Here is a 25,333-nt window from a genome sequence, read left to right on the forward strand (position 1 = left end):
CATTTGAAGACCCCCTTCAACCCCCTTTTGCATTGGATGCCAGAAGTAATTACTGGGGCTGGAACTGCTGGTTCACACCCTTCCACCCTTGCTTGTTTGTGGCTATGCTGTGCAAATTTCTCATCATAGGTCTTTAAAGGTTCCAGTTATATTCTGGCACTTGTATCCGAAAGACCATTATCCACTCAAAAATCCCCACTGAATGCTACTGAGCAGATACCATGGTGGTAAAGGGATAAGATTTCTTCACTGCCATCACTGCTACAGAATAAGATTGGAAGTAGATTCTTATTTATGTCCAGTCGTATTTGTTACAAGTCATCTACCATATCTGTTCCCTTTGCTATGGCTATTTCATCATCTGCAACTCCTTGGAATGCTAAGGAGCTGGGAAAGGGTTAAAGCTGGATTGCAGACATTTAAGAGAAAATATATCAACAGCTCAGGCAATCCGCCCATTCCAAGGGGATCCAGAGCCTCAGATGAAATGCTGGTTCAACCAGCAGGTCTCCAACAGGCCTCAGAAATCTATCAGGTTCACCAACATTCAGAGTGGACCATCATATGTGGCCCCAAACTATATCTGCTTCCCAATTCAGGAAGCTAGAAGGACAAAACTGATCAGATATGGATCTGTCCATGCCCGTGGAGTCACTACTGTTTTCTGCATACACACATACCTTTTCCCAATCCAGTGCAGAAAACCAGATCTAAAGTATGTGCTGCCACAAGCGTAGAGACAAGTATTATCTGAGGCAGGCCCAAGGTTGATGTGGTGACGTGAACTGTACCTGGTAAGGTAGCCTCAGCATAAATACTCGAGTCCCTACTATCACAAACCCTGAGGTTCTCAGTACTACTCTCAGGGCTACCTCAATCAGCTCAGACAAGGAGACTTAGGTGGCAGGATGGGCAGTACAGCAACAGAATCCCAGGACTGGCTTGGGTGACCAACACTACCACAAACATTCAAAGCAGACTGACTGCTGGACAGAGTACCCAGATAAGTTAGCAAGGGTTATGAGGCTAGGAGGTGGACTGGAAGGAGATTTAACAGACTGATGTTAACTGCCTTCCCCTAAGCCAATGTTGCTAATTCTCCATTGATTTCTAGGATCAGTGCTCATCTCTGTCCTGGGGGCATTTCAAAATACAGTGGTACCTTGGCTCACAAATTTAATCCGTTCCAGGAGTCTGGTCATGACCCAAATTGGTCATGAGCCAAGTTAAATTTCCCCATAAGGTTCAATGTAAATGAGGTTAATCCGTTCTGTAACTATTTGTTTTAAATCAAAAAAATGCGAAGCAAAGTGACAAAGAACAACAAAGATCACCGCCATATCCCCCCGTCCACCCCGAGCAGGAGCGCAGCCATCTCCCCACCCTACCCCCTCAGCATGACTGGGATCGCGCCCGCCATCCCTGCACATACCCGTCATCCTGGCACACTGGCGGCGGCGGCGGCGGGGTGGGGGGGGGGAGATGGACGCGAACACGGGCACGCTTGGGCAGGGAGTCAGGTGCGATTGTACTGGGGGGCGGGGGAGATGGCCGAGGTCGCGGTTGCGCTCATGCGGGAAAGCCAGGCGCAATCACAGGCGCACTTATGCAGGAAAGGCGGATGCGATCTCGGCCATCTCCCCCCACTCTGCACGATCGTGGCCATCTCCCCACTTGGGGGCGGGGGAGATGGCCGCGATCACAGTCGCCACCCAATGCAGAGTTCGCAACCTGAGTCAATTTCTTTATGAAATTTTTGTTCATGACCCGATTTGGTCATGAACTGAGACATTTGTGAGCCAAGGTTCCACTGTAGTTTTTCAGGGAGAACCAGGAAATGACCTATCCAGACCATGAGATGGTTCTCTCTTTACCTTTTTCATTGCTATAAGTCTGCTCCTTCCTCTTCTCTTTTTAGCTACTCCCATTCCCTGGATATCAGTTTTCACCCTCCATGTCTCTCAATATTCCATTGAGTTCTTACGGTTTTTGTGACTACCCCTTCCCTTTAGTTCACCCACCCCAAAGATTTCATTCATTTATTTGTAGTTCTACAAATCTCACAGCACCTTGAGTTCAGCAGTACCTCCCTCTTATGTAAGGGAGCTTCCATTTGGCTATATAATGGTGAACACACCAGACTATCTTAATAAAATATACTTTGCATAATATGGCTATGCCTTCCTTTTTTCATTGTAACAGAAGTTTACTACTGGATGTTTGTTCTAAGACAGTAAGGGATTACTGGTCTCGCCCGTATTTAATCCATAGAAGTAGCCACACCAAACTGGCTGCATGGTAGTTGGGTCAAATAAAGACAAATACTGGGGATATCAGATATTTTGTGCTGTCACAAAGCTTACACTTGGCTTTTATTTGCCTATAAATCTTTCTTTCTTTCTTTCTTTCTTTCTTTCTTTCTTTCTTTCTTTCTTTCCATCCTCTAAATACCATGTCTGAGCCACTATTTCAGCCTAACCTACTCACAAGGTTCTTGTGAATTAAAAATAGCCGAATAGAGAACCCATGTATTCCTTCTTGGCTTATTTGGAGGACAGGCAGGATAATATAATAATAATTAATAATAATATGCCTGAATTTTAAAAGAGAAACTACTGGGGCAAACATTGTTCTTGTTATGTGCCATAAAGTCATCCCTGACATATGGTGAAATTAGCAATGAACGTCCTTGAAAATGTCCTGTCCTTGACAGCCCTGCTCAACTCAGCTTGTAAACTCAAGGCTGTGGCTTTGAATTGACCCATCTCCTCTTCTGACTCCAGCTTGCCCTGGCATTATCATCTTCTCCAGAGAGTTTGGCTTCTCATGATGTGCCTGAAGTACAACAGCTCCGTTTTTGTCATTTTTACTTCCAGGTAAAGTTCTGGATTGATTTGATCTGGGATCCACTTGTTCTTGTACCGATTCTTATCATCTTCTGTTAAATATATACCTTAACAACCTAACAGGTCATTCCGTCCAGCTAAATTTACCTTAAAAACTCTCCCTGGATTAGTTTGCACCTAATACTTTTGTGTGTGTGTCATTCACTTTATAGTCTGAAACAGATATTGACTAATGCTCTACACCGAAAAGATAGGCAATAATAGCTGTACCTACAACTTATTTATTTATTTATGACATTTGTATGCTGTCCTTTGCAAAAGCCTCAGGATGGCTTACATGAATAAAATTCCACAATAAATAGCAATATATAAATAACATGAAACACCCTCCTGTCCAGCAGACTCCCTGCCTGAGCTGACAGAGATTGCCTCGGACCTCGTGTTGAGGTATATTTGCTTTCCATTGTTACTGGTAGTCATTTTGCCAAATGCATTATAGAAAAGATTTAACAGCCATAGTAAATAATCAGCCAAGTGAAACACATCCAAGCTTGTACACAGCTGACTTCCTGGTTCCTTGAGGTGCTGGCCATCAAGAAGTGGGTTGTTACACAACTTGAACAAAGGAAGATCCATGGTTATGGACCAGATGACGGAGCCCATTTGTAGACCTGCCAGTGTGGTAAGGGCACTAAAGTAATAACTTCTATATTGAGACTTCAAAAGAATCGTACCTAGCAGAGCTCTTCTCAGTAGGAAGGGGTTTGGGGAGCCTCCACTGAAAAGGGAAAACACATAGCCCATTGTGATGATCATGCATGATTAGTTGCCAGTGGAGTGGTAGTACATTCTGAAGCGCAAGTGCTCATCACATCGGACCCCACAGCCATGCCCCCAGTGAGAGGCCACTGAAGTAGGCTGCTGTGTTGATCCCCAACAACAAACCAGTTCCAGTAATTTCATCTTCTTCACGAGCAGCTCTTCTGAAAAGTCTTTTTGTCTTGCTTGCCCATTCAAGACCAGGTCACCTCAAGATGCTTCGCATTCCAGCAGGGATAGCTCACAACAATATATCCTTGCTGCAGAGGCCAATTCTCTCCCACAGGCATGGTTCCTGTGAGCACTGCAGCTAGGCTAGAAGCAAAGGGGGAGCCTGGAGGGGTGGCAGATGCTGTCCTCATTCCTGCTCTGGTCCTGGCACTTGAATCTGGTCACCTCTGGTTGTCAAGAGACCAAACAGGAAGTGTCAGCTGCATCTGCTTGTAATGGTTGCTCGGACTGGTTCAGCTTGGTCTTATATTAGGATACTAAGAGTGAATGTAGACTTCCATGAGCTTGGGGACAGCTCTAGCCAGAACCGTGATGGCTTTATGGTATTGGGGGATTCAGTCAAGTTAGTGGTCTGTCCACTCAAGAAACTACCAGTATGTGAGGACGTTCTGGCCAGTTTTATGCCTGGGCCTAAGTTTCCCTTTTTAGGAAAGCTCACGGAATGTGTGGTGGAGTAACTCTGCAAGTTCTCAAAAGATGCATCTTTTTCTTGTATCTCTCCTGCCCCCTGCCCCGCTTAAATACAACTTGAATTAGTTATTAGAATTCACCTATGCAGCAATATGGACCACCCTGACAATGAAGATACCCATGAAGTTGCCTTGTCAGTGGGAGATCTTCCTGTGGACATTAACAGGGACTGTACAGCTCTGTTTGTCTTATTGCCAGTGACTTGAACACCCGATTGGAATGCCAGTCTTGGATCCCTAATGGTTTAATTCCTTCCTGGCCACAGAACTCCATATTGTCCCTGATGTGATATAACACTTATAGGAAGTAATTGGGCTTATCTGCGGCTCTGGAAGGAGGTGTCATTCACTTATATATAGCTCTGTGACCAAGCATCTGGGAGCTGTTGCTTCTGCCCAGAACCAGTGCTTTGTCAGATGAATGAGGCAAGCAGTTTGAGAATGAATCCAGATTAGTCTGTAGTGACGTTGGTAATGGACAGGGTGGAACTGGTTTCTCTGCTTTGGAGAGGCTTTGGTTCTCCCTATTGGACCCAGGATGGCACAGCACGCTTCTAGATCCAGCAATCGGTTTTGTTAAAGCAAATTCCTGTGGCATACAGAGGTTTCTTTTTTCCTGCTGCATTTAGTATGCAGGCTGTATCCCTTTTTGGACAAAACAGATCTTGCTTATGTGATTAACTGCTGTGAACAGGGAAGCAGTGGCTGCCAATATGCTTCTAACTAAATTCAACATGTGCCTTTAATGGAAGGGTAGGGAACAAGTGGTTCTTCAGGTGCCTTGGCCTATGATTTTCATCAGTTCTAGCTGGCATTATTGTATGAGGGAATATGGGGTTTGTAGGCCAAAATATTTGGAGGTCTACAAGTTTCCCATCTCTGGCAGGCTACAAGTTACCCATCCTTGGTTTGAACCATTGAAGTCCTTCATGACTTGGAAGGCATGTTCTTTAGACGTCAATTCCCTATGTCAGTCCCATGTATAGCAATCCCACACCAAATTTGCATATTGATATGGCCCTATTTAACATCCTATTAAGCAAGGTAAGAACTCTGGCTGCTAAAAGCAGGACCTTTACAGTGTTGGCCCTGATGTTGTGGATCAAGTACTGCTGAAGTACAAGATTGGTCCTTTTTCTGCTTTCAGGAAGGGTTGTAAGCCTGCCTATTCCAGTTATTTTTCCCTCTCTGCATTCAGCTGAATCAGCTGGAAGCCAGTGGATGCTTTTAACTTAAAATTCTCAGATAAATATTCTGTCTTTTCATAGTTTTATTTTGCTGCTTTAAAGTGTTATATTGTTTTAAGTGTTACTTTATTAATTGTAAGCCACTTTGAGATAGTGCGATATCAGCCTATACATGCTTTAAGTAAATTACCATGTAAATTCCTTTCTTGCACTTCTGTGAATTAAGATACTATATATAATCCTTCATTATCAGATTTTCCAAGTGGTGTAAATAATTCAGACCCAATGGATAAAAATATTATATGAAGTTGGTAACTCTTATTACTGGTAGTATATGTAAAACAAACTGTTGTGGTGCCTGTCAAGTGCTCTACCTCAGGAAACAGTAATTTGATAGCACTATTTTCCCCCAGTGGAGGAGTTTCCATGGGGCATCATCACTCAACATACAACTGACAGGTTCTTCTTGCAACAGGATTCAGGATGGTGTGTACATGACAGGTAACTAAAAAAGGAGCATGGCAATTTCCATCAGAAGGTGGTGAGAATAATTTGTAGAGGCGACAGGCATTCTTGCATGGCTCGTGCTAAATTTCTGATGGAATTTTTTTGAACGAGCTAGTTTTTTTAAAAATATCCATCAGGTTTTGACAAGAGGTATCTTTATTGGTATCAGAATGCACATGTTGCCTGCCAAGAAAAGGAGACATCTTTCTCATTGACCATCTTACTGGCCATTTTCAATCCAGTGGGTTGCTCATTTGGGATGTTTCAAAGTGGTTTGGTCCAGGCACCTATCAATTTCTGTGACTGTGATGTTTCTTTGTGAACCACTGCTGAGATCTAATCCAGCATACTGTACTAATTCTGTACTACCTATCTTGTTAGCGGACTGGTTAGGTTAGCACACTAGTCCTGAACTGGTGAGTCATAGCAAAGTATCTGAGGCCTGGTTATGCTTTCTCAGTGACGCCAACTGTACTACCATAATGTTCTTTTAAAAATGATGTTTTGAGATGGGTGGTAATTGAGAGGGTTACAGGAGACAGAGAAGAAAATTAAAGTGCAAAGGAAACAGGAGAATACCCATCATTAACACAAGTAACCACTATGTTGCAGCATGGAACAATATAATCCTCTACAGTAAAACTGATACAGTGGGAGGAAAAAACAGCAAAAGTTCCTAAAAACAGCAAACACTTGCAAATAAAACATATTTATTTATCTATTACTGTATGTATAAACTGCCCCATAGCCCATTGGGCTTTCTGGGCAATGTACAATGTAAAACAGAATTAATAACATTAATAACCAATAAAAACATTTGGCAACTCAGCAAGACTATAACAAAAATAATACAATTTATGGCACAGTAGCAGCTCGAAAACAAACATCCATACACAAACATCAATAAAACAATATTAAAACCTAACATTAGTTAATAAAATCTCTGGCAAATAAAAAAGTGTTAATCTGGTGCTGGAAGGAGGTCAAGGATGGCCCCAGGTGAATTTCCTTGGGGAGCATGTTCCACATCTGGCTTATCCAGTATTGAAATCTACAACACAACTGCAGCTACAAACCAGAATATTTTGATAAAACATAATCAGAGGCGGGCCCCTGTTATTGTACTTATGTGATGAAAATAAAACAGCAACCATTTCTGATATGGGAGTTATTTTAAGAAAAACAGTCTCAGAAAATAAAGAAAAAGTAAGGAAAGTGTCAGATGTATATGCAGAGTAGACATTCACTACGGTAAACCTGCATTGTGAATTGGTATTGTTCTCTTTTTTAATTTACTGCTCATGAGAAAAAAGGATCATACTTAAGACTTTCCCATTTTTTATGTTTTTAGTTTTTCGCCAATAGAAGCTTGTTTTCATCATTCATGGAATGGGTTAGCCCCACTGCAGATCTTCTTAAGTGGGGCATGCAGAGGATTTGCTTGTTCTTAGCAATAAAACATGTGAAGTCCAGACTTCTTTTTCCTGGCCAATACTACCTGCAAGATTATTTGTATCACTGTAACCTGTCATAGAAGCAAGAGGTCACACTGAATTAACTATTCAAGCATACTCTGCTTGTAGTCACCACTATTTATTCTGGCTCTCCACCTTGGACAGAAATCTAACAAAACAGATCAAATACCCAAATAAATCTCCACTTGAAATTGGCAACTATATGACATCCATGCATATATTGAAAGCACTGTAAGATCCTCAGTCTGTTACACTATAGAAAGTGTTACTCCCAATCTTTTAGCTGTCAAAAGTATATAGAGAATCCATTTCCCTTCCATTTGTTAATTTCTATGAAGAAGCTCAATCAAGAGTGTATATGTGAGTGCAAAAAACTGTTCCAGTACAAAATTTATCTGTGCAATATCTCCTCAAAAATGAAGCAACTGCTTGACATTGGCAAAACATATGTTTAAAAGAAGTGTTGGCTGTATTGCATCATCAACAACGAGCTCAGTTAGACAATCCCATAGTAAAGAGACATTGCAGTGTCCCATAGCCATGGAACGAATATTTTTGGTCAGTAAGATCTAGCTACGAGCCACACCTGTGACAGGGAGACGCCCAAGCGGCTATCTACTGATTAGGCATTTTGTGCTGGTGCCCACAGCAGTTTCTCATTCCACAGGAGATTGGAGAGCCCCACGTTAGAGTTTTGGGCTAGGCCTAGGGAAAGCAAGGTTCATTTCCGCACTCGATCATGAAGCTTACTGGTGTTTGTGACAGTCACAATCTCTGACAAGATTCTTGCGAGGGTAAAATGGATGGGGCATGTTGGAAGGAGGGCATGCTATGATGTCAAAGTAAATAAATAGAGAATACAAGGTTTGCAAAGGTTAGGAATAGTGGATGAAATGGGAAAGGATAGAAAGAAAACCTTTTAATGAAAGGATTCACTCGACTTGGATTAAGATTTAGGCCACAATCCTAAAGATACATGCCAGGGATTAAATCCGGTGAGACTTCTGCAAAAGTAAGCGTAGGCTCGTTTAAGGCAATAGACGAAAGGTAGAGTGAGGAAGGAAGCCCCAAAGAAAAGAACGCAGGAGCCGCTACCTTCCCCCTAAAGATGGTGCCTACCTGCTCAGAGTCTCAAATGATTCTGCAGGCTGCTGCCGGGAAGGGAAAGAGACACAACCCTAAGCTTATTTTTGAACTCAGCGGGACCAGGCTCCAACCAAGGAGGGAGATCCTGCCTAGGTTAGGGCTGTTGCGGTACCCTTCCAGACAGATCCTGTTCATATTCTATTCGGAATTAAATCTCAATGTTTTGCTTTCCACTGAATACGTGTAGGAGGATCGGAGCCACGAAAAAGTACTAGATAGTTTCCTTGGAATCAGTAGGCCCCAGTTTTTTCCGTCTGCTTGAGCTGGAAAGCCGCGGCAGCAGCTCCTAGCCCCGGTCGGCGGCGGAGCAAAAGGCGCTTCCTCCCTTCTTCCCGAGCACGGCCCCTTTAAGGAGCACCTCCTCTCGCCGAATTGCATCAGGCACGCGCGCGGCCCTCGAGCTCCCTGATTTTCCTCCTTCCCCTGCTGGTTTGGATGCGCGTTCGCGGTCCGGGCGAGCGTGCACGCTCTCAGCCACTCTAAAGGCGGAGCTGGCTGAGGGGCGCGCGCTCTCGTCGGCCAGTCGCGTGGTCTTCTCGCTTCTCCATATTGCTGCGGCGGCATTAGAGGAGACGGGGGAGGGGGGACGCCGGGGTTGGGTTTCAAGGGTGGGGGGAGGAAGCCGGCGTCTCGAGCCCCCCCCCGCGCTTCGGGGTGCGCATCTACCTGAGCAAAGCACTGGGACTGAAAGGAAGAGAGCGAAAAAGAGGGGCAGGGACGCGCTGCGCCTGGTGAGGTGATTTTGGGAAGGGGGAGTCGCAAAGTTTGGGGCGGGCGCGTGTTGTCCGGAGAGAGCCTGGAGCCGGGGGAACGAGGCGGCTCTGCGGGGGCGCAGATGGCGACCCAGGTGGAGGCTCTCCTGCCCGCGACTCCCCTGCTGTCTTCCGAGGAACACGGACTCGTTATCAAGAAGCCTCAGGAGAAAGGCGAGCACCTCATGCACCAAGGAGAGAAGGCCAACGCCGACGAGGGCAAAGGGGCCGGCCCCGACAGCTGCAGCAAGGAAGGCGGCGGCGGCGGCAACGTGGGGGAACATTTGCGCCGGAATGGGGCTCTCCTCAGGCCCCCCAGTATCAAGCAGCAGAAGGAGGACAGTAACAACCAGGAGAAAGAGAACCTGCTGCATCAGCGGAGCGGCGGCGGCGTAGAATCGAACCGGCTGCCCGGCGAGGCCGGCAGCAACAGCAGCGGCGGCGAGGAGGGCGGCGAGCAGGGAGGAGTTGGGCGCAAGGAATTCATCGAGGCCCCCCCGCCGAAGGTGAACCCTTGGACTAAGAACGCGCCCGTGGCCCTGGTCGCTCTCAACGGACAGTCCCCGCCAGGTGGGTAGGGGGCGAGCGGGCGGGCGGGCGGCTAGGCAGGCGAGGGCTGGCGGCGGCGGCGCTGTGACACTCTCCGCCTGATACGGCGAGCGAGCGCCAGCCAGCCAGCCAGCCATTCGAGGTGGGGAGGCTCGCCTCTGCAATATGGTGACATTCTCCCTCCCCCACCCACCACCCACCCCTCCACCTTGTGGAACTCCACCCCGTCTTTGTCCATCCGCCAGCCACCCTCCCTCGCCGCGCTCCCTCGCCCCACGCTCCTTGAGCCGCTTGGTAAAAAAGCAGCAGCGAAGCGAGGCTAATGGAGGTGGAGGCAAGCATGCTACAGGGCTTTCAAAATCGAGCGTGAGAGATGGAGGGCCCTGCTCGCTGGAGAACACGCCCGCGCTGGGCACAGATGGAACTACCTTTTTTTAATGGGTGCCGCCCCCCGCACTCCCCCCTCCGCGTGCTGGGTAGGGAGTCGTGCTTTTCTGTAGCGGCGAGGCGGGCGTGTAGTGGTATCTCCTTTATCCAGCCCTCTTCCCCAATCTTTTTCTTTCACACACACCCGTTGTTGTGATATATTTATCGGGTTGTAAATATTTAAAGAACGCGAGCTCTAGAGATTCCCCACGCCGATTCCTTTTCCTAAATAGACCTAATGAGATGGGGCGGTGTTGGGTGAAGTCTAAGAATATCCGGAGGTTAATGCAACCCAGGCCAAGGTAGACATCTTCGACCTCTCCGTTTGGGACGGGGTGGTCGGGTAAAGAGGTCGCATTCGATGAAGCGAACCCTGACTGTCCTTAATATTAAGTCCTAAACGGCGAGAATTCAAAATCCTTGTGTGTTTAAACCGTCGAACGCCTCGATTTGTCTGTGCCGGGAGCTGGAGGAGTGGAAGAAAGGGGAGGCCAGCCGACAGCTGAGTCCCCTTGAGGGAGACATGAGGGCGGAGAGAGCATGTGTGCGGCACGGAGGGCAGGGGGGCCGGCGATGGGCCACGCGGCTCCGCCAGAGAGGGACGCCGGGGCAAGTGGTGCATTTCCGGCGGTTCGGTGGCGTGGCTGCGGCGTTCTAGGCCCGGTGCGAACGTGCCGCTGGCGGCGGTTTGAGAGTTCCGTCCCTTAACGCTCCGCCGCCCAGTGGCTCGGTGCGCGCGCGCGCGCGCGTGTCGCCGTGTTCGGTGTCTCTTCCCTTTCCCAGCATTCCACTGCAGTAAAGGCAACGTGGTTTTCTGTCGGGGCAAGCATGTGATTGCGCTGATCTCACTGAGGCCTTGCGTTTGGACCCTTTTCCCGACAACGGCCGTGTTCTTTCTTTCCTTTTGACCTGGGCCCCAAAGAAAACCATCTTTAGGACTCCAGCAGATGCTCGCCGAGATTCTCGGTGACAGCGAAGCCTGCGTCAAGGAGAGAGGGCCGAGAAAGGCTAGGCCTCTCCGACCTCCTCCTAGCTATGTTTCCGTGTGTGGTAACTGTAACGTATTGCCGTTTCTCTTCGCGAGGAGGGCGGTTCCCCCCATCCCGACATTCTCGTACTCTTACTCGTGCAAGAAGTTTCCCGTGATAGGCAATGTGGAACAAAGTTTTCCCAGATGTCCACGTGGGCTGAATCCTTTGTAGAGTTATACAGCTGGGCTTTGCAGTCTCCTGTGTTTTACCGGGCCAGCACCCTGAAATATGGGTCTACTGTCTGCTTTCATAGTAGAGTTGGGTGCTCTATGCTGTCATTCTTAGCATTGTTCCTGAGTGGAGGTGTTTATCCACTCAATTCCATTCTGCACCTTGTCACATAAAAGTTCGAAAAGTGAAATACCAGAAACTAACTATTGTTGTTATTAAGTTTATGTCTGTACTTTGGGATATCTGAAGCTCATAATTGCACAAAATACAATATAAAATCAGTTATCTTTGTGTACAATAGTTCTGTTCCTTCAAAACATATGTTTTAGAAGAGAAGGAGCCTGGAAGAACTAAACTTACTAATTTATAAACTTCGTAGATATTCTCTTACATAGTAGCATATGGATGAAAAATTTGAACGTAGTTTATGCATATGAAGGGTGGTTAACTAGGGAAAAGCACTTAAAACAAAATTAGTATTTTTAAACTGGTACATTAGTGGAATTTCCAATCTTCACAATTGTTTAAATTATTCATCAGGCCTGCTCAAGGTTTTTTTATACCATATCATATAATGCAATGTGATGAATCATCAGGTTTTACTGTCTTCTGGAAGACACAGAGCTCTGTAGCACCTGGCTGATATGCTGTTTTTTCCCTTCAAACTGTGGGTGTGATGTTTTATTGCAAATGCAGTGGCATGATTCTATTTTTAATAATGAAGACTTGGAGCCTGGTATTAATGGATTGTTGGGACACACTTAAGAACAAGTATTTTGAGGTTTTCTAGAGTCTTTTTCATAGCATTAATAAAACCTAGGCACTGGAGATGCTTAGCATATTGAGTGAACTGAGTAAATTACTACTTTGCTTTACTTGTTTCTAAGGTACATTAATAAAAATGTGGTATGTGCTGTTACCTCCAACTTAATGGTGACCCCATGAATGAACGCCCTTAAAAACATTCTGTCCATATTTAAATTATTTTTAATTAATCTTTTTTATCAGTGGCTACAGGATCACAATAAACAGACTTGTTTCATATTGTTATAGTGTTATCAATATGCTTGGTGTTTTCATAGAAGTTACTTTTCTTGTTAAGGAAGAAAAGTTGTTCAACATCTCTTGATTTCCTATACTTCTGAAGTCTGGCAACAAGATCTGCAGAGTTTTGTTATTTTCAGCATATTCTTTGGGTTTATAAAGGGTGGAGCAAATCTGTGTTATTGACATGATACAAAGGTGAATGTTCCCAATAAGACTTAATAGAATCCTTCTCCCATCTACACTGTGTATTATGGAGTAGTGTATACCAGTGATGTCCCCATGACCCTCCCTGTTAATGCATTATATTCATGCTCCAAGCATTGGCTGACATGCAAAACATGGGAAGAAAGGGCTGAACAGGAAGTTAATAGAAATGGAAGATGTTATGTTCTCCTTATTGCTTAGTTTTCAGGCAGTAAACACATGGTGCAAGTGGTTCATACTTACAGTGTCATTCTGTACTCCATATTTGTTGAACTATTGAAAAGACTTCACAAGTGCTGCAAACATTTATGCTGCTTGGCAGCAGTGGACATAATACAGGCAATGGTATCTTTGGCAAATGGTTCCATCGTTTGGCTTTTTTGGCATTTTTTCCTGGCTATTTTTTAAGGCACTTGAAACAAACATGGTAGTTACATATTGCTAGATAAGACTAACCAGTAGCTGAGAACAATCCGATGAGCTTTAGCTTACCTGATTGTTTTGTGGTTTCTGCCTTTTGATAGGATCCTTCCTGAATCTGTTGCTTTCCAGATTATTTCAGCTACAGCTCCCAGCATCCTTGACCATTGGCCTTGGTGGCTGGGGATAGAAGGTTAAGCCAAGCCCAAAAACTGGGGAATTCTGTTTTATGGCATGCTGCACAAATTTAAAAGAGTGTTGGAGTGTTTTGTATTTGTGGGCAGGCACCTGGCAGCTCAATGTGCCAATGTTCTCTGTTTGTAATTTTGCTATATTTGTTTAAACTTCCAAAAGTTTCTCTGTTTACAGAAAGTGTACTGCAGTGTAGTATTGATTTTCTAAGCTGTACATTGGCAAAGGTGATGTGGCATCTATACTTGCATGATGCATAGAAGATTGGCCTATAACAGATTAGGAGGAATATAATGCATTTTAGGAATAAACTAATAATTTCTGACGAACACCTTGTGTGTTAAGGAAGAGAGGAGTGTATAATAGTAAAACAATGCTTTATGTGTTTACTAAGATGGTTAATACTTGCAGTAGATTTATAGGAAATAAAGAATCCTTCCAACAATACACCTCTGGAAATGCTTTTATTTCATTTCTATACAACAAAGTATAAAAACAATAAAATACAATAGATAAAAATAATTAAAATTAATTCAGGATAATATAAAAGAATATTAAGAGACAATTAAAAGGACCAGGCCAAGAGTAAAATCATATCAGGCCCTGGAATGGCCAGGAAGGTCTTTAAAGGTCTCTGCAAAGATGGCTGACTTAATGTGGTGCTGAAAAGATGGCAAAATGGGTGCCAGGTAGGCTGCAGCAGTTATTCCAAAGATGGGGGCCACCACTGAAAAGGTCTCCCTAGTTGTTACCTTCTGAGCCTCCCAAGAGGTTGGCACTTGGAGGAAGGCCCCAGAGGTTAAGCACCGTGTCCAGATAGATTGGGGTTGGGAAAGGTGTTTCTACAAGTATTGTTGTTCCAAACTGTGTAAGGTTTTATAGGTTAAGCCCACCTTGAATTGAGACTAGAAGCATGCAGGCAGCCTATGTAGGAAGGCCAAAACTTGTCTTATATGTTTGGACCTCTGGGTCTCAGTTACTAACTTGGTTGCTGCATTCTGCACTAGCTGTAGCTTTTGAACCATCTTCAAGGGCAGCTTCACATAGAGTGTGTTTCATTAATCTAATTTAGAGATTACTAAAGCATAGATTACTGAAGCTAGGCCCTGCCCAGGTAGGGGCACAGCTGGTCTACCAGCCAAAGCTGGTGGAAAGCACTCTGAACCACCAATGCCACCTGAGCCTCAAATGACAAAAGATGGCGCAAGGAGCACCCCCAGGCTACAAACCTGCTTCTTCAAGGGGAATACGCCCCGATCTTGAACAGGTTGAACAGTCCTGACCAAGTCAAAGGAGTCATCCACCAACAGCATCTCAGTTTTGTCTGGATAGAGTTTCAGTTTGTTAGCCCTCATATAGTCCATTATCGTAGCCAGGCACCAGTTTAGCACATACACAGCCTCACCTGCCAATGATGAAAATAGATATAGAAGAGATAGAGCTGTGTGTCATCAGTGTACTGATGGCAGTTCACTCCAAAACTCTGGATGACTCCACTCGGTGATTTCATACAGGTGCTAAATAGCATGAGGGGCAGAAGAGACCTGAGGAATTTCATGCTGGACAATCCATAGGACAGAATAGTATTGCCCTAGTACCACCTTCGATGGTCCTTCATGTAGGAGCAGAACTGCTGCAATACAGTGCTTCACACTCCCATTTTAGCCAGATACTATGGTTGATAGTATTGAAAGCTCCCAAGTGGTCCACCAGTACAACAGGGTCGCACTCCCCTTGTCTCACTCCTGACATCATACCAAGCAAATACCAAAACCAGGTTTGAACCTCAATTGAAATGAATTCATATGATCTATCCAAGAGTGCCTGGAGTTGATTTGCAGCCACCTTCTTTAGAACCTTGCCCAGGAAAGGAATATTTGTTACTGACCTATAGTTCCTTTCCTGGTCAAGGGAAGGTTTCTTGAGAAGTGGTCTCACCACCACCTCTTTAACTTGAAAAAAAAGAAAAACTGTCCAAGAGGGAGAAAAAATCCTTCTCTTTTGATTGTCATCAGAGATGAGCAACTTGTACCTTTCCAGATGTTTTGGCCTTCTGTCAATCCTCATATTGGTTGCACTGGCTGGGCCTGATGAAAATAGTAGGCCAAAACTTCTGTAGGTTCATTGGTGTCCCATCATTGCTGTGGAGGTCAGGACTGTATGGTAATGCTGGCTGATTTGATACTTCGACTTTAGGATATTCACTTGCTGGACAGACTAGGGTTATAGAAACTCTTAAAATTTTCCAGCATACTTTTATAATAGAACTTAAAGTAAAGTGCATAACAGCATACAACAATTTCTTATCCAGACACTGAGTGGACTCAGCCCTCTTAATGTTGCTGTATCGTACTTGTTTAGACCATACCAGATTTCAGGCAACACATTTTGAGTGCTCTTATTCAGTGTTTCTTTCACTGAAATGCAAACCATCCCTTATTCTAGGGTAATACAAATGTAAAATGAGTTCATGCATATCTTAATTATGGCTTCCCCCCAAAATTCTAGAAATTAGCTGGTGTCCATTTAATACTATAATTTTAGGCCTCCTTAGGGAATGAATTGAGACGGTATGTAAGATTAAGGTTTCAGCTTTATGGAAATAGTTTCCATTGATTAACATCTGAGTAAAAATGCCTAAGTTCTGGCTATTTGATTGTAAGGACAGAATCCTTTGGACAGTGTGTTATACTAAAGGAAAGGTAGGGATTAAAGCAGTGGAACATTTAGAGCATGGGTTCTCAAACAGATCTGGCCTGCCATGCTGATTTATTCGGCCCACCTCAGAGCTTTTGGACTTGCTTGGAGAAAAATGATCTCCGAGCGAGTCCAAAAGCTCTGAGCCAGAGCAGGCGTACTCAGTGGGGAGATGGCTGTGATTGTGGTTGCACTCATGCAGGGAAGACGGGCATGATCGCGGTTGTGCTGGGTGGGGGGAGATGGCTGTCTCCCCCCACTTAGCACAACCGTGATCATGCCCGTCTTCCCTGCACAATCATTCTGGGGGGTGGGGAGGAAATGGGCACGATCACGCTTGCACTCGTGCAGGGAAGACAGGTGTGATCGCGGTCATGCTCGAGGGAGATGGCAGCGATCATGCCTGCCTTCCCTGCACAAGCGTGATCGTGTCTGTCTCCTACCCAGCACAGCATGATTGCGCTCATCTCCTCCCCACCCCCCCGCACGATCATGGACATTGTAGCTATGGCCCTTGGGCTTCTGCTGCAGCCCAAGTGAGCAAAGCAAACATTTTAAAATTAATTTAATTTATTGTAATTTTAATCACTTTTAATGTGCAGTGTGCATAGGAATTCATATTTTTTTCAAACTATAGTCTGGTCTCCCAACAGTCTGAGGGACAGTGAACTTGGCCCCATGTTTAAAAAGTTTGAGGATCCCTGATTTATGGATTGTGATTGTTGGAATTCTTGCAAAGAATGCTGGATTTGATAGGACTGTAGCAGGAGTGTGGAACATTTATAGTTTTAAACAGTAGTGTATAGGATTGCTTAGTTATGTTTTAATTTTTAGAAGTTCTTAAATTGTTCTTGCTGTAAAGGCCAAATTGAGTAGTCCAGGGAGTACTTACTAGAGGACTAAAGTCAGCTCATCCTTGGTCTAGAGAATACATTTGGGATTCCCTAAAAATATGGTAGCACCCTTATTCTTGTAAAATGGTTATGTGCAATTTACTACAAAATTAGTACAATTAGTGTACAAAATATATGGCTCTCAGTTTTAATTTACTCATTTCTTAGAAGAACTAAGGCTCCACTCGAAGACATTTAATATCACAATTTAATTAGTTGCTAATTTAAAATTTAGAACATGACTTCCTTAATAAGTTTATTTTATGTTATGCTATTATAAATTATTTTTTCTCTAGAAAACATGATAAAAACCAGTGCAAGATGTTTTTAGAGGAAATCAGTTGAAATGAACGGAACTTAAATAAGTCACGACTAACACATGCTACTTCAGTGGATCTACTCTAATCTGCCCAGAGAGCTCTTTTGGCTAGTGGGGTGGAATATAAATCTAATATATAATAAAACTTAAATTGGATTGTATCTCATATCTTTAAGTGCAAATATTAATCAAATTGTGTTGTTCATGATTTTTCTAAGGAGGTAAGCTGCTCAGTCATGTCATGCTTTTTCTCAGGCATCCTGTAAAATATAATGCCCTTTCATAATGACACACCTTTACTTATCTCAGACTTTTCTATCCTAATTGTCTTATGTTTGAGAAGATTATTAAAATAACATATGACTCAGTATGCTGCAGGAAATCAAGAGCTGAAATATGCTTGCTTCTGTTCAACACTGAAAAAAATCACCAATAGGAAGAGAACATTGGCAATAGCATGGGAATTTCTTTGCCTAGTGGCTTCAGTGTTGTAGCTATAGTTTTATTCTCTCTAGTAGGTTGTTCTGTAACAGTAGTGTGGATGGGATTAAAATAACTTCCTCCTTAGAAGTAAAATTTTAATCTTTCTGGGATGGGTTATTTTTTGGTCAGCACCAAGAAAAGATGCAATGATGCTCTAGGAAAATAATCCCCCTGTGCCTTTTTTGTTTTCAGAAAGTGGTTGTGAGCCAAATAAATTGTGCTGTGCTGTTGCAGCTAAGACAGTTAAGTTTCATGGTGTGGATTGGTATATCCTACAGTCTTGAGAGTCTACATGAGGGTAGGACTTGGTTTTCAAATATTTTCTGTATATAGTGGCTTGAATCTAATAGTTGTGTGGATGTAAGTGCAGGTGGGGCATTCACTTTATAGATACTCTGTGTCATCATCTCAGCTACAGAGCGTTTTTGAAACCTTGTGGAACTGATTCTCAAGCGTCAGGGAGGAGGAGGTGAGAGAGTCCCGTAGCACTGGAAGGTTTCTGCTAGCATAATGTTGGTTGTAACCAACTGGTTTTAGAAATGACAGAAACAGAGGTGAGCAATATGAGGCCCACCAAGATAATTTGTGTCCATCTCCCCCTCCCCCCAGGCTTGTTGCTTTCCTCCTGGAAAGAGCCACTGCACGCCTGCTGAGAAATAAGGTGTACAATTATTGCCAACACAGTTAGGCTTCCCATTGCCTGCCAGACAACCTGTTTCCATTTTTTTGGTAATGCCTTTTTTAGTGAATACTGACTGTTGTGTATATTAGCGTGTCTGATCTTTAAATCCTTGAGCTCCATTTAGTTTCTTGCAGTACGTAAAGATTGAACATGCGATTTCAAAAGTGGGATGGTTACAAGAGGCATGAGATGGTTCAGCAAAAGATATGTGTAGAGATAGGAGAACAATGCTGTTATGCACTAGCAGATGGTTAGGGGCAGGACTGACCAGTACATCTTGAGCAAGCAGTTGTGTTGTAAATACTTCCCTCATCTCTCCATAAAATGTTCAGAAAACTGCTGTGGTGGCTGTTTATTTTGACAGTCACTAATTCTGTTAAAATTTGGCAGTTATGAGATATTCCTCAAAGGCAGTTGAGTTTCTGAATATTTGGCAGAAGTAAGTTGGGTGAAATTCCTTCCATGGAAATACAGTGAATGTCATTTTTCCTTCTGTATTCCCTTCAGTTTAATTGTAGAGCTTTGCTCTGTTTACTCTTGTTAAAGAAAAGCTGACAAATGTCATGCTTGAGTGAGAACTGATTCATATAGCCTTGTCTAGTCCTATAGACTAATCCTGAATCTATAAGTGTTCCAAGTAGTAAAGGATTTATCAACTCCCCATTCAAGTATTTCTGTATGTTCTTTGGCTTGGTTTTAGTTGTGAATGTGTTCACCAGGAAATGAATATCCTTTCTCCTTTCAGTGAGATTTCATTCTCAAGTAATTGTTTAGGGTTGTGTTCTTAAATTAATCTGAAAGTAAATTTATTTCCCAGAAAATCCTGTAAAACATAGTTTTAATGGAAGCAAATTTGAGCAAAGAAATTTGCATGGTAGAAATGACATGTGATTTTTGGCATGATATAAATATTCATTTAAAATACCGTGGAAGGTATAGGTGTATAGTTTTCTAATAATAGAGATCTTGATTAACTGCATGCATGAGACCAAATTTTCTGTTTCAGGCATTTTCAGTCAAGAGATTTTATATGGGTCTTTCTCCTAAATAAAGTGCTTCATGGTGCTCTTGCAGTCCTCCTTGCAGAACCTTTGTAAGGTAGGTCAGTATCTCAATTTTATAGTTTGGGGATGAATATAGAAAATGGCTTATTAAATGGCAGTCGGTGAATTCATGACTGAGCTTCTCTTTCTGCCAAGGCTTCTAGTCAGTCGGACAAAAATATTAAAATTGTATCATTTGAAGGAAGAATGAGGTCAATATAGAGTGCCTTGTGGACTAAAACTGGATCAAAGGGAAGTTACAGTGAACCTGGAGAAGACCTCTCTAAGAAGCTGCAAAATTGGCATCAACATATCTATAATACATCCTGTCCCTTTGCTAAGATTGTCTTTCCGTGATAGTCATTCTTGTGGTGAAGAAAAGATCACTTTGACAACCTGTTCTCATTCTACATTTTAATAGTCTGACTGTAAAGGCTAGTGGCTAATAGCCAGCATGAAGCAACTTCTTAGTGATCTGGTTCAGAGGATCATCATAAACTAAATAAGCTATGTTTAAATTGTGCTGTGTACTGAGCACCATTTACACAATTATCTGCCCCTGTGCAGATTGTCTTGTGTGAACTTGAGGAGCATGGCTTGTTTGATGGGAAAACAACCCTCAGGTAATGCATTGACTGACAAACAAGCTACATGACCTCAGGTGATCATACAAATTGTGTCTGGCATGTGCTAGGGCTTAAACAAGCTTCTGTGGCTTGTTTGTTGATGATGGCCATATGAATCCTCCCATATTGTTTGCAATATACACCTTGTTGTCTCTTGAATGTATTTTATTGTTATTACTATTTCTGCATTACTATCAGTGTGGATAGTGCTTTACAGTTTCATGTGCAAAAATTGCGCACAATATGCTTGTAATATAAATTTCAATAGCAGGGAGATAGCCTTTGTTGAGACAGTGAGGGGAGGGGATGGGACAATTAATTTGAGAAAATGCAGTTGATATACTGTGACCTAGTTACGTTTGGTGGGGTGGAGGATGCTTGTTTAAGGGCTTTAACTGAGGGTTTCCTGAAGGAGGGCTTTGAAAAGGAAATTGAAGGAAGATCATCAATGTTCTGAAAGATAGCTGTAAGAGGAGAGGGAAGCAAAAATTAATAATGAGGGGGTATACTTATGCTGATGTTCCCCAGCAGTTGGTGTACCTAGGCATACTTCCTGCAATACTGGAAGGAGCTTATAGCTGTCAAAACTTGTAGCCATGATTACCCGTCTCTTCCATGAATTAGTCCAGGAATCCCTTTTAAAGCTGAATGGCTGTTCAACACTACATTTTGTGGAGGTAAATTCCATAATTTAAGTCTGTTCTGTGTGAAGAGCATACTTCCAGTCAGCTTCATGGGATTATCATGAGTTTCAGTATTATGAGAGAGAGAGAGAGAGGAATGACTTTCTGGTCCACCACCTTCAGATCATGACAAAAGGTCTCTATTTACTTTTTCCTAATGGCACATAGTTCTGTACATTGCTATCATGTCTCCTTCACCTTTTTTCTAAGCTAAATAGTTCTAAATGTTGTAACTTTCCTCTTAGGGAAGTTGTTCCAACCCCTTCATATTTTAGTTGCCCTTTTCTGCACTTTTCCCAATTCTGCAGTATCCTTTTTTAGGTGCAGTAACCAGAACTAGACATGGTATTCCAAATATGGCCACACTATATATTTGTATAAGGGAAGTATGATTGTGGCTCTTTTATTATTTATTCCTTTTCTAACTGTGTCTAACATGAAATTCACCTTTTTCAGAGCTTGAGCATACAGGATCAACATTTTCATCAAACTGTCTGTCACAACTTAAAGATGTCTTTCTTGATCAGTCACTGCTAGGTCAACTCTCATCAGCAAATAAGGGAAATTGGGTGGTTGGGGGGATGCCCCAGTGTGCTTCACTGTTTTTCCTTACATTGAATTGCATTTTCTGTTTTGAAGCCCACCCCCCTAATTTGGAGTAAACCTTTAGAAGTTTTTCATAATCCTGTGTTAGCTACTTTCAATAATTATGCTTACATCATGGAATGGGCTTCCATGGGGAGTGGTTGAAGCCCCATTGGTGATGGTGTTTAAAGATAGGTTGGACATACATGTGGTAGATATCTCATGAGTGGAGCCAGCTGGGGCCACGGGTCAGATTGGGAGGCCCCTTCTGATTTGCTCTGATTTGATGTTTCTGTAAGAAATTGGTTAGTTTTTAAGGGAGCTTAAGCTTCTTTTTGTAAAACATGAGTTTCTAGAGAGAATGCACTGTGAGGATACTGTTCAAGAAGCTGCTGTTCCTCTGGCTTTGACATTTTGTCCAAGGTTGGCTAGTCAGTGTTTTTGATGTGCTGTGGTTTCCTCAATTTTCTTCAAACATATAGGTTATTGAAATGATATTAATAATTTAAAAATCATAACTAGGTTTTCTAGGCCAGTGGTATAATTCTAGATTTAATTTATTTAATCCTGGAAAAGCTAAATGTTGACTGGTTTCATGCTCATTTATTTTATTTAGGCTTACATCTTTTCAACAGTGGGGAGGAGCTGTAATTTTATGTCTAGGCTTTCCCTGGGCATATATTGGCTTCAGGGGGGACAGAATGCTGGCCAGTCTGCCCCTTGACTCTGATCTACCAAACCTGCAGATTCTTATGACAGGGAAGCAATAGGGCAAAGGTGAGTTAATATTGTGGTTATTAGCAATGTGGTTATTTTAAATGAGCTGTTTTGCTTATCTGAGCAGATACAGTAGCTGATAGACCTGGGACCTGAATATCAGTGTTGAATGAATCAATTAACTGGGCACTGTTGACAGCTGTAATTAATTATGTATATAGAAACATGTTTAGAGACTGAGGGATGCCTAGTGTTTTCCACTAGGGAATAGGAAGTCAGCTCAAATTGGTCTGGATATTTGTGCAGTTCATGGTTTCTTGTTTGTGACTTTCTAGATAGGATGGTGGTGTTTAGATGGTGACTAGCTCAGCCTTGTAAATTAACTCCCAAAAATGAGAAACCGAACCATTTATTAGCTGGCTAGGGGAGGCATCTGTGAAGTGGGTTTTTTAAGGCCACTTGATTTCTGTGCTGGGTGTGGAATAGGCTGAGCATGCTCCATCACCTGGGTCACTCCACTCACCTGCATGGAATTCTGGTTGCTTGTAGCTCCAAGGCTGGTACTTAAATACAAGTTTGGACTAACTGAAGTTTACAAATGAAGCATGTTCATGCTGTTTTACCAAGTGGCAGGTACTAGTTGTGCCATCAAGTTTGTACAGTATGTTGTAACAATAGATTTTTTTTTAATGTGATAGGTAGAAACTACAGTCTTAAAAGTAAAGAACTTTTTTGTGGACCTGCAAGGCTAGCTGGTTCTGGCTTCATGGCTCGACATGAAAACTTGGCGTATTTGGTGAGGTTTTGATAGTATGGAAAGGAGAATAAGGGAAATGTTGATAAAGAGGATGCTGCCACCTGAACCTGTTCATAGATTAACAGTTTGTTCTGATAGTTTTGAAGAAATGGTAACATCACAGAACAAGAGACTGTTGAACAGCTGTTCAAGCCTAATCAGGAGGGCTAGATGGCTTTAAGAATTAATACACAGTTGACATTTCTTGCATTCTTCTTTTTAAAATGTGATCCAGCATTGTAAATTAATAGGAATCTACTTTTGCATAGTTTAATCTATAAAGGATTTATCATGTAGTTTAGCAGATATATCTAACTATAGCCATAACTTGTTTTATTGCACTTTGCTTTATTGTGCTTTGCAGAGACTGTGTTCTTTACAAATTGAAAGTCTGTGGCAACCCCATATTGAACAAGTCTATTGGACCTATTTTTCCAAGCACGTCTGCTCACTCTGTGCCTGACTCACATTTTTGTAATTCTTACAATATTTCAAACTTTTTAATTATTATATTTGTTATGATTATCTTCAGTGATCTTTGATGTTACTATTGTAATTGGAGTGTTACAAATAGCACCCATATAAGATGGCAAACTTAAATTGATAAATGTTTGTGTTCTCACTGCTCCACGAAATGGCTGTTCCCTTCCTCCCTTCCTCTCCCCTTGGGCCTCCCTATTGCCTAAGACACAACAATATTGAAATTAGGACAAATAATAAACTTACAGTGGCCTCTAAATGTTCACGTGAAAGGAAGAATTACACATTTATCACTTTAAAACAAAAGCTAGAAATTATTAAATGCCATGAGGATGGCATGTTGAAAGTTGAGAGAGGCTGAAAGCTAGGTCTCTCATGCCAAATAGTTAGCCAAGTTGCGATTGCAAAGGAACAGTTATTGAAGGAAATTGAAAGTGCTATTCCAGTGGACATGTAAGTGATAAGAAAGCAAAAGAGCCTTGTTGCTGATACAGAGAACATTTTAGTTTATGGTCTGGATAGAAGATCAAACCAGCCACAACATTCCCTTAAGCCAAAGCATAATGCAGAGCAACGCCCTAACTCTCTTCACTTCTGTTGAAGGCTGAATGAGGTGAGGAAGTTGCAGAAGAAAAGTTTGAAGTCAGCACAGTTTGGTTCATGAGGTTTAAAAAAAGAATCCATCTCCATAACATAGAAGTGAAAGCTGAAGCAGCAAGTTTTGATGTAGAAGCTGCAGCACGAGATCTAGCTAATTGATGAAGGTGGCTACATGAAACAGATTTTCAGTGTAGATGAAACATCCTTATATTGGAAGAAGATGCCAACTAAGACCTTCATAACTAGAGAGGAGAAGTCAATGCTTGACTTCAAAGCCTCAAAGGACAGGCTGACTCTCTTGTTATGAGCTAATGTAGCTGGTGAGTTTAAGCTGAAGCCAGTGCTAATTTACCATTCTGAAAATCCTAGGGCCCTTAAGAATTATGCTAAATCTACTCTGCCTGTGCTCTATAAATGGAATGACAAAGCCTGGATGACAGCATATCTGTTTGCAACATGGTTAACTGAATACTTTAAGCCCACTGTTGAGACTTACTGCTCAGAGCAAAATATTCCTTTCAAAATAGTACTGCTCATTGACAATGTACCTGGTTACCAAGAGTTCTGATGGAGATGTACAATGAGATTAATGTTGTTTTTATGCCTGCCAACAGAACATCCATTCTGCAGCCCATGGAGCAAGGTATAATTTTGACTTTCAAGTCTTATTATTTAAGAAATATATTTCGTAAGGCTGTAGCTGCCATAGCTATTTGTACTGTCCATGGGTACAAATGGACAGTATCTTTTCATGGTAAAGATACTGGAGTGGGTTGCCATTTCCTTCTCCAGTGGAGCTGGAGGAAAGAAGGGAAGCGAAAGGCAAGGGAGAAAGAGAAAGATACACCCAATTGAATGCAGAATTCCAGAGAATAGCTCAAAGAGATAAGAATGCCTTCTTAAATGAACTGTGCAAAGAAATAGAAGAAAACAATAGAATAGGGAGGACCAGAGATCTCTTCAAGAAAATTGGAGCTATAGAGGGAACATTTCATGCAAAGATGGGCATGATAAAGGACCAAAAAGGCAGGGACCTAACAGAGGCAGAAGAGATTAAGAAGAGGAGGCAAGATTACACAGAAGAATTATACAAGAAAGAGCTTAATGTCCCTGATAACCACGATGGAGTGGTCACTGACCTCGAGCCAGACATCCTGGAATGTGAAGTCAAATGGGCCTTAGGAAGTCTGAGCAACAACAAAGCTATTGGAGGTGACAGTATTCCAGTTGAGCTATTCAAAATCCTAAAAGACGAT

The 25,333-nt window shown here is 42.7% G+C and overlaps 1 protein-coding gene across 11 annotated transcripts in view; it reads left to right on the top strand.

Annotated features, from left to right (window-relative positions):
• LARP1 (La ribonucleoprotein 1, translational regulator) overlaps positions 1 to 25,333 on the top strand; it is a 137,656-nt gene that overhangs the window by 26,345 nt on the left and 85,978 nt on the right. For 5 of the 11 annotated variants that reach the window (XM_044451029.1, XM_044451032.1, XM_044451035.1 and 2 more), the window contains exon 1: positions 9,268 to 10,003. The exons of 1 other annotated variant lie outside the window; for it this stretch is intronic. In XM_044451029.1, coding sequence (XP_044306964.1) covers positions 9,517 to 10,003 — 487 coding nt within the window. In that variant the 5' untranslated portion in view covers positions 9,268 to 9,516. Of the gene's footprint in view, positions 1 to 9,265; positions 10,004 to 19,553; positions 19,646 to 25,333 lie in introns of those variants that run through there. 5 more of the 11 variants (XM_044451030.1, XM_044451033.1, XM_044451040.1 and 2 more) reach the window with 3 other exon arrangements.

Source organism: Varanus komodoensis, unplaced genomic scaffold (genome assembly GCF_004798865.1).
Source record: "Varanus komodoensis strain SLA01 unplaced genomic scaffold, ASM479886v1 scaffold6_1, whole genome shotgun sequence".
Taxonomy (NCBI): Eukaryota; Metazoa; Chordata; class Lepidosauria; order Squamata; family Varanidae; genus Varanus; species Varanus komodoensis.